Below are 10,488 nucleotides of genomic sequence, written 5' to 3'. Positions count from 1 at the left end.
GAAATATAGAAAAAAAAATTTAAAATTATTTATAAGAATAAAAGTACAAATTTAAATAAAAATATTATATTGTTCTCTCATAAAATTATAATTTAAGTTCATTTAATTTGAGTTTAATAAAAATTCGAATAAGCTCGTGAATCATAAATATATATTTTAAATAAAGCTCGAGTTCAACTCAATTATAAACAAATCAAACTCAAACATTAAAAAATTCAACTCGATTCGATTAAATCTCTAGTCACTTTTAATGAAATTTTTTAGGATCTAATGTTTTAGAATATAATATTTTTAAATATATATTTTAATAACAAGGATTTTTATTTTTCCTTTAAATATTTTAATACATTTTCCCTCAAATTTTGGTTTATTTAACATGGAATATAGTCAAAATGGTTCTGTAAGTTTGCCTATTTTGTGTGTTGGTCCTGTAAGTATTTAATTTTGGATTTTGGTCCTATAAGTTAAATTATAATTGGTTTTTAATCCTTTCTTCATAGAATGTTGATGTAGCATAAGAAAATAATGACGTGACAACAAAAAATGTTTAAGTGAAATTAAAAATGATGATGTGTTTGCTGTGATATTAACAATTAATTGCTATGTTTTGAAAACTGGACTGTACCGATCGATTCAACCGGTTCGACCTAAAATTGGTTACTGATTTGATCCGAAACACTCCAAAAAACCGTTTTAACGGTTGAACCGGCATAACTGGTCAAGAACCGAAAAATTGTTTTTCGATTTTTTTGTTTGAAAAATTAGTTTTTTATTTTAAAATCTTAATTTAATAACATTAAAAATATACATGATTATTTGAATTTTTTTTTTCATTAAAAATATTATTTATTAATATTATAGTTTACATATTTTTTGAATATATTTATATAGTTATTTAGTTTTCAAACTATATAAATATATATTTCTATTTATATAAAATTTTTAGGTTTTTATAATTTAAAATATATTTTTAATTATATTATATTATATAAACGGCTTTTTCGATTCGACCATCCGGTTAAAACAGTCCGATTATAAAAACATGAGAAATTACTTATTATAGCCTATGCTAATAACTTAGTTTTAAAAATAGCCTTCTTTATTAATGATTATTCAATATAGCCTTTTATAAGTTAATAATCCTAAAATATCCTTTCCTTAATACATACTCATTTCAATATGCATTATTTATTTTCTTAATAAATATTTGATGATAATAATATGATATTATTATTCAAATAATAATAAATAAATTAATAACATTATTGATAATGAATGTAAAAATAGTTGTATTTATGCATAAAATTAAAAATAAATTAATAGTTATATATTCCGTACAATACAAAATGATAAAAAATAAATTATTAATCATAAAATAATAATAATAATTTTATTAAGAAATTTACCGAATAATAGAAAATATAATTAATAAGCTAGTATATTATATATGTGTCAATATTGTTAACAATAAGAAATAAGAGTGTTTAACGTATTTATATTGTAGTGAGTTGCGTTAAATAATTTTTTGCTATGATAATCGACAATTAATATTATTATTAATTTGAAAAACTTATTGAAAAGAACAAAAAATGATTTCAACAAATTTATTTGTTGAAATACGATAATTACACATTTTACAAAATGAAAATGACATACTTAAATTTATAATTTTATTAAAGTCTTACTATTAATAATATAAATTAAATAAAGAAAAAATAAAATAAATCCGCATGTAAATACAAATACAAGTAATTATACATATTTATAGGAGGTTTTTTTTAAATGGTTTAAAGATATAATTGGATTTCAACATAATTAAAGGCTAATTTTAAAAATTAACTCAAGTTAAGGCCAAATTTCATTATAGGAATTTATAGAAGACCATTTTAAAAATTCTCTCAAAAAACATTGCTTAAATAAAAAAAAATAAAAACCAAAATATAACTAAACTTACATGATCAAAACCCAAAATTAAATACTTACAGAATCAAATAATAAAGCAAACAAATTATTTTGACTATAAATAAAAAAAACAATGTAACGGATGCCGGATTCTATCCAGATCCGTTTAGAGTTATATTATCGCAATCGGGTTTAAATAGACCCGCACGTTGCTATGTGATTCCAACAAATTACAGCGTAGTGCCATTGGCATCCCCAACTCGTCGTCCTGCTGAAAATCTTCGTACTTCGGCGGTCCGGCCATGTAAATTTCCCTCTTTCTCGCATTCGATTTTCATACATAATCACAACTACATTTCATTTTTTTTTAATATTATGATGATGAACATACTTATACCCAAAAGTTTAATCTTTACGTTTTCGAAGAATCCTTCAAATCTTGGCAGATCCAATGTTTCTTTTACACTTTCTCTCCTTCAGAGTTTCTGTACTTCGGGGGGGAGGAACTTTTCTAAGACCTGTTCTGTTTCTGATTTCTTGCTGCACAAACACCAGTTCTCTCCCGAAACGGTTTCACGAGTTGCATCTGTTTTTACTCGTCTAAAAAACCCAGAAAAATCTGATTCCATACTTGAATTTCTGAAAGAAAATGGATTTTCAAAAACCCACTTGGAGAAAATCTTAATGAGTAGGCCTTGCTTGCTCTCGTCGAGTCTTGAGAGGATTATCAAACCTAAAGTTAGGATTTTTCATGATTTTGGCTTTTCTTCTAGTGAAACTGCCCGGATAATCTCGAAAGATCCGACAATATTGTATTCTAGTGCGAAAAACAGAGTCATCCCGTCATTAGCTGTTTTAAAGAGCATCATTGGATCCAGGACCAACGTGGCTAAGGTTTTGAAGAAGTCAACCTGGTTTCTTTCTGTGGATCTGAAAAAGAATTTGTTACCCAATGTCAAGTTCTTGGAGAGCTGTGGCATACCCAGGAAGCTCATTATTAATCATATATTTTTTTGTCCGAGGTTTTTTTTACTTAAACCGGAAGTTTTGAGGAAATGTGTTGACAAGGTTAATGAAATGGGAGTTACTAGGAGCTCTAAAAGTTATATTTATGCTGTTAGGATTATTTCTTCTATGAGCAATGAGATATGGGAGCACAAGTTGCAGGCTTTTCGGATATTGGGATTTTCGGAAGATGACATATTGAAAGTGGTTAGGAAGGCGCCTCAGGTATTTTGTGTATCGGAGGAGAAGATTAAAAATATTAGTGAACTTCTGCTTGCTACCGGGAAGTACAATACTTTATGTATTGTTAACAGACCCACATCACTTATGTATAGCTCTGAGAGGTATAAGCCACGGCTGCAAGTTTTGAAACATTTGGAAAATTCGAATCTTTTAGACGAATGGCCTAGTCTTGGAATTCTATGTGGCATGAAAGATGAGGAGTTTCTTAAGAAATTTGTTGATCCTTATTTTAGTAAAGTTGACAAACTACATATCCCGGAGTGCTATCGCGGGCTCAAAAGACATTAGAAACTTTTATCAACCGCTTACAATACTGGGATCAAGTCTTTTCCTAATTCACTCGTGGGTGGTTAGTTCTGTGACCTGTGAAAGCAGCTTATCTGAAGAAACAGGTACTTTGCTTATGCATTTTTAATCCGGGTGTTACGGTAGTACTAATGTTTAGACGAATGACCTAGTCTTGGAATTCTATGCGGCATGACAGATGAGGAGTTTCTTAAGAAATTTGTTGATCCTTATTTTAGTAAAGTTGACAAACTACATATCCCGGAGTGCTATCGCGGGCTCAAAAGACATTAGAAACTTTTATCAACTGCTTACAATACTGGGATCAAGTCTTTTCCTAATTCACTAGTGGGTGGTTGGTTCTGTGACCTGTGGAAGCTTATCTGAAGAAACAGGTACTTTGCTTATGCATTTTTATGCCGGGTGTTACGGTAGTACTAATGTTTACAGTTTACATGATGGCTCTAAATATTTTTCTCTTCTGAATTGAGTAATACGGAACTTTTTGAAGTATGTTACGAACCTGTGTTGTCCTTGTCCTGTATATAGGTAACTTACTATAAGTGTTTTTCTTGACATACCACAAATGACTGTTTCCCTTTCCCTCGACTGTGGGATTTTCATCGATTTTCCCCAAATCAATTGGACTAAGAAGAGAATGGAACTAACAAAACGCATTTGCCCTTATGAAACCCAGAATCTTGATCACTTATGAGACCTGCTTTAGTTTTTTTCTGGAATTACTTTAAAGTTTAAACTGATGCTTCTTTAGCTATATTTCATGCGTCCATTGTGACTCTTAACCTCTGACTTAGTGATAGGAAACAAACTACTTCAGTGCTTGAGCTGGTTGACTGGCCACATTTTTTTATTCAATTTGAGTTTCTTTTTGCATCTCAAGTTTTATAACTGTTTCTGTTTTTGTCCTAAATGGAAGCATATAACTATGGTGAAGTCAAGTCGAGTGTGAGACCAGTTCAACAAAATTAGATTTTATCTAACATTGACAAAAAATATACAAAATGACATCATCATTTTTTCAGGCAGGTTGTGCATTGTTGCAAATAATTGTCGATACTACTTTTTTTTTTTAAATGATTACTGAATAAAACATCTAAGATTCATATAACTCCCATTGGCTGCCTATGAATGTCAGCGATTAAAAGTTTTCAATAAATTGCAGAACATTTTCTTAATTTGACGGTGTTTGAATGAGAAATGAGATCATCTTTTTTCCAACCCGCTCTTTTCTCCGAGCCTCAATCTGCTCAAGCTGTTTCAGGCGAGAGAGAGCAAAGCACACATCATTTATTGGCAACGTGCTGTCATGTTACATAAGGTTTGAACTTTCACTTAGCTTACTTGGAGTAAGTGATTGCATCCAATCAATAGATTCTTTGTCACGAGATTCGAAAACTTCTCTTTGTTGTTCTGAATTTTCAAGTGCTGCTACTTCTAGCAACCACAAAAGTCCCATCTACTTAAAACTTGCCCTTCCAGAAAAGTGGAATGAGGGGTTCTCTCTGTCCTGATTAAGTGCAATCAAACGATGTATGTTTTGCACATGAGTCTATGCTTTCATACATTTCATATTCCCAGGTCCCATATGATGCACATTAGAAAATATTTACACAACCTTCCGAACGATTCGTTACTCATCTTTTAAGGCCATCTAGGAATGAGGAATGGACCACTATCTGCAAGCTTAATTACTTTTATTTCCTGCAACCTTTTGTTGCTATGTATTATGTTCGAGAGTTCGAAGATAAAATCGTCTCACCTTCTTCATTTATTCCACTGCTGGTTTCTTTTGCTTTTTCTTGCTTGTAGTTTGTTGAACTATTTGATTATTGTGGTATGGATTATATGGTATAATCATTGCCGCAATATAAGATTCTTGGAGGAATATAATAACATATAGGACTTACAGAATGTGGAATACAAGAAATAACATATATTTTAAGGCTTATTCAAGACAAGATCATCAACTATGACTATTCTACAATAAAAAAAATAAAAAAATAAAAAAAACTATGACTATTCTACTGTACATTAAGTAGTTACTGATCTAAAATTCCCCTATTATCTATTCTATACAGTCTCTTGTTTTAAATCATTAAACACACCGTGAATTTTTGTTGATCTCGGAGATTTGAAGCTAGAGACTTAAAATACATAACAGAAAATCCATTGGTTTTTTTGAACTGTTCTAAAAGGCGGCGCCTAGGCGCTAGACGGTTGCCCACCGCCCAGATATTTAGACAGTTGATGCTTCTCGCTACTATTTCATTAATTGTCCGCCTAGATTGCTCAAAATCCGCCTAGATTAAAATATAATATTTTTTTAATTTTAAACTTTTAAGAAAACCATTTGACAGATTTTTGTATCAGATGAAGACGATGAATATCCGATGAATTTTGAGTTTGAATTCGATAAAGAGAAATTATTGAAAAAATATTAAAATGAACAAGAAGAATTAGATATTTAGATTAAAGAAAAAATCGTACGCGAATTAGATATTTAAGTTAAAAATCATATAGGCAAATTAGATATTTAAGTTAAAAAGATAAAAACCGGCTAGGCGGTGGGTAACCACCCGTCTATCGCTTTTTGAAACATTGATTTTTCGACAAATCCACGTGTCATTGTATTTCAAATCTCAAATCATTATTTTTTTAGTCATTTCTGGATTTAAAATCCGTCTCAACATGAAGTCATTCCAAAATTTCCCCACAAAATACTTCCTGAAATCATAATCATTCAATCTAAATGAAACCTGAAATTATATGTTATCATCGTCATATTTTAGTTTTCTTGTTGGAGTGTTGTAAAATGCGACATTCAAATTTTATTTTCTCTGGCTATGTTAGGAGCTCTGGTGTGATAAACTGCCACTGGTCAAGTGATGTGAGATTATACATATGGGGTCCAAATGCTATGAGCTATCCAACGGTCTATGCCGTATCGGGTCATCAAAAATTCTCCTGGACTCATCAATTTTCAAGATTTTTTTGGTCTCACTTTGGACATTCCTAATTTCATGCTGCTCCTCACATTCTTTCCCTTGTAAATGACACCCCTCTCTCCCTTTCCCACCATTTCACCAACAATTTTCCTTCTCTCCCCTTCTCACACCCATGGAGGAGCGGGAGAGGTCGGTTTCCGATGAGAAAAACGGACCTCTTTATGATGGAAGTCAAGAAACCATCCAAAGTCATGAAGCCACAAAAGCCATCTCACACACAAAAGAGGACGACCCTTTACCCGAATTCACCAAAAACGGCTCAGCTACGCAAGATGACGACCCCTTACCCGTATCATCTCAACCAGCAACGTATGTGGTTCAAGTTCCCAAAGACCAAATCTACCGTGTCCCTCCACCCGAGCACGCCCTAATGTTGGCGGAACGCCATGCCCTTCAAAAGAAGCACAAGGGATCTTATTGTTTCCCTTGTCCATCTTGTTGTTCCGTCTTCCCAGTGAGTATCCTGAATTTTAGAATACAACCTTCTAATTTGTTTAAATCCATCACATAAACATGGTTTGCATCGCGTGCAGTTCGGTGGCTCGCGAAGAAAAGAGAGTGCAGCAACTCAGAAACCTGATAGCGATATCTAAATTATATGCCAAAGATTTTTGGGCTCAACAATTATTGCAGAGTTTGTGGATTTCACAATGCGTGGATCCAGTGGAAAGAACTACACTCTTCCTGCTCTTCTTAAATTTTGTATATGTTCTTTTTTTTTTAAATAAAAATAAAAATTGAAAGTGTTTCTTGTTTAATCTGAATGCTTATGTTGTAACTAAAGCCATTGAACCAGAAACGAGATGTAGTTGAAGAATATACAACAGTGTAGGAACAAAAATGACACTTTCCATGGTTAATTTCTATTCCTCGCTAATAACTTTGTACGTCTTTTTTATCCACTAAAACTCTTCGCATCACATTAAGGTTAGTGTTTGAGAGAGTTTTTAGAAAGTATTTCTGAATTTTTTCTTAACAAAATTTTCTCAAACGCTACATAAATACAATCATTTCTCAAAATTTCATGATACATTTAATACAAAATTCTGTGATATAATAGATGTAAATATCGATGTGTATGATATTGGGTATACTTTCAATATTGTTAGTTTGTAAATGTTTCTCACTATTTGTTTAAGGAATCATGACATAAATAGCCACCATCGTTGAACATCTATTTGGTACAACACCGCAACAAACGAACCGGGTCAGATAAGGCAAATCCCATGTCTCGTCGATTCTCAATCAAATCCAGTCCAGGCCCAAACATAATCAGCCCACCAACCCAAAAGTCCCGATTCTTAAATCAGAATCCCGATGGTATGTTATATCCCTTCATTTTTCACTAAATTTATCCCATAATAATTAATACCATCTTTAAGAAATAGCCCCAGTCTGAGTACACAATTTCATCAAACATAATGCATGATTGTAAAATATCAAAAAATATTTATCGTATCAATCTTTCAAGTACAAACAATATCACTCAATTTCATGCTTACATTTATACACCTTCGCCCGCCGAAAGTAACCAAACCAATCTTTATATAAAATCAAGAATCTCTTCTTAACAAATCGAATCAATAATTAATAACCGAGATTCAATATATGGTGAATCGTACGAGTTCGATTTGTGAAATAATAAAGTAAAGGCCTAAAAGAAATTGAGAAAAATGGAGAATATTCTTGAGAGGTGAAAAGGGGAAATGAAGTTCCAGCATCCCAACATAATATGGCACTGTCGCCTCCAACCTGGTCACTTTTGATCACATGGAAATGAAACACAAAACAAAACACAAAACCCAGAATGAATCAACAGTACTACCACCTCGGCTCGAGCATCGATGTGGGGACCCGAATTTCTTTACTCGGACACGTTCCACGAAATATAGCCCTTCAAATGGCTCGAATTATGTGTGCACACCATTTTTATATTCTTATTCAAGAGGTAATCCGAGTGTTTCACATTATTGTTGCACGTTAGTTAGACTACAACTTTCTTTTTTTTTTTAAAAAAAAATATGTTCTTGAATATTCTTGAGATCTTCCTTAGATTAAGGCCAATGAGAAAGATTAGGCATATAATATGCTCACTTGCGGTTTTTTTAATTCGTGTTCGAGATCTAAATGCTCATTCTTTAATTGAATTAGTGGATTACTTTATGAGCTTAATGTGGTACTTATGGGAAGGCTATATATATGCGCCTTTTCCACCAATTATTGGTGTCCATCGATCGATATGGCATTATTATTTGCTTGAACCTTTTTTTTTTTTTTTTTTTGCATTAGGCCTCCCTCCAATCAAGACGGAAATATATTAGTAGAGACTATATATATATATATATATATATATATATATATATATATATATATATATACTAATAGTGACGATTAATATCGATCGTTTTCTCGAGGGAAAAAAATGTAAACTATGTTATTCGAAAAATCATAAGCTTGTTTTCAAAGACTCGTGACTCTACATTTTGTTTTTTTATATCGATTTGTGTCTGTCCCTTCCATCAATTATGTATAGATTGGAAGGGCTTCTTTACACGTCTACATAAAAAAAAAGTTGATAGTTCTTGAACGTTGATTCTTTTATCTCTATGAATTGGGAGCATGTTGGTGTCCCAAAACCCATGTATTGTTCACATAAATCAAGCACTCGGAGTGGAATCCAACTCCTCCTTCAACAAATATTCATGGGTTTTCCTCTAAATTCAAAGGAAGTGGGGGGTTTTCACTTTCAACCACCTAACACTTCTCCTATAAAAATAATCATACCAATAAAGTAAAAGGAGGGCATGGAATCCATAAACAAAAATATACACTTATAGATTCCTTTTCATCTTTTGAGGTGGGCACTCACAAATCCAAGCGCCCAATAGTGAAATTATATTGATTGTGTTGTGAGAGCAATCGTTTAGTTCCAAGTATATATCCACCCATCATATATCTCTCTACCTATTTATTTAATTACAACATTAAAATTTTTCAACACTTCTTCTTTATTGATATATCATGAGGAGCTATCGTGGACATTATGGGAATATCATCGATGTGGAGTCTGGTTAATATATCTAATAGGTGAATGTCAAATCAACTGTTGCTCATATAAATGCTCTTTATACCAAATTATATATATACATATGTTCCCAATATCATTTCCACCTACATTATCATTATTCATTAGTACTCATCATGATCTCAAAAGAATTTGTTATGAACAGGTTTCAAATCATTCTATCCGTAAAATGGAAAGTCTTTTAGGAATATGACCGTGGATGAGTGCCTTAGCCATTTTTGTGCTAGAGTTAATCATGCTAAAAAGACATCTTATATAATTGATCGATTTGATCTCATCTGTGATGAATATGTCGTCAATTATTGTATATAATAGTACAAGTGTACTACCTATGATTTTAGAGGTTTTATGATTTTATCTATGCATTATATTGTGCGGAATTCGATACAACGTAAAATTTTTTCAAAAAAAATTATATGTAAATTTAATTTTGAGTTTTTTGTACCGATCATCATTGGCTTCATGAGACGTGACACTAGTTGGTTAATATTCATGAACTGCTGACTATTTTTCAACATTTCGTCGCACGTGGTACTTTTGTGATGGTAGAGTTTATAGAAGGTACTCTTGTTAGATTTCTTTTCATATCACAATCAAAATAATGTGTGGAACATATATAATTAGTTGAAGTAGTTTTCACTATTTCTATTGTTATATGTAATTACAGGTGTAATTATATTAGTCGATTTCTTTACTTTTATATATTCCCACTTTGTAACAAACACTAATTTTGTCATATGATCAAGCTTATAATTTTAAAGTATCATATAATATATTGATTTCTCTCGTACAATTTTTCTTTCTAATCATATACATGCATGTATCGCGCATCGATTTAGGGGGAAAACGAAATTAATTAACTCAAAGGCTACATCATGAGTTTCCAGTAAGCTACCTTGGGAATTAGTTACGTCCCATATTTTTTATGTTTGAGTTTAAGTT

General features: G+C 31.8%; 1 protein-coding gene across 8 annotated transcripts; it reads left to right on the top strand.

Moving 5' to 3' along the window:
• Window positions 1-2,148: 2,148 nt before the first annotated feature.
• LOC140881392 (uncharacterized) lies at window positions 2,149-7,318 on the top strand. Of its 8 annotated transcripts, none has more exons than XM_073286665.1 (5): window positions 2,149-3,542; window positions 3,675-3,830; window positions 4,619-4,774; window positions 6,307-6,915; window positions 6,995-7,318. In XM_073286665.1, the coding sequence occupies exon 1, from the start codon at window positions 2,278-2,280 to the stop codon at window positions 3,436-3,438; it is 1,161 nt and encodes a 386-aa protein (XP_073142766.1). In that variant the 5' UTR covers window positions 2,149-2,277; the 3' UTR covers window positions 3,439-3,542; window positions 3,675-3,830; window positions 4,619-4,774; window positions 6,307-6,915; window positions 6,995-7,318. The 8 variants fall into 8 exon arrangements, with proteins under 8 accessions (XP_073142766.1, XP_073142764.1, XP_073142769.1 ...); XM_073286663.1 differs by having other exon boundaries at window positions 3,635-3,830; XM_073286668.1 differs by having other exon boundaries at window positions 2,149-3,830; window positions 4,718-4,774.
• The last annotated feature ends 3,170 nt before the right edge of the window (window positions 7,319-10,488 follow it).

This window comes from Henckelia pumila, chromosome 2, assembly GCF_033568475.1.
Source record: "Henckelia pumila isolate YLH828 chromosome 2, ASM3356847v2, whole genome shotgun sequence".
NCBI classification, from domain to species: Eukaryota; Viridiplantae; Streptophyta; class Magnoliopsida; order Lamiales; family Gesneriaceae; genus Henckelia; species Henckelia pumila.
This window is presented reverse-complemented; position numbering and strand designations above follow the sequence as displayed.

Coding starts and splice junctions, on each gene's coding strand:
- LOC140881392 (XM_073286665.1), top strand. CDS start 2,278: ATGATGATGAACATACTTATACCCAAAAGTTTAATCTTTACGTTTTCG.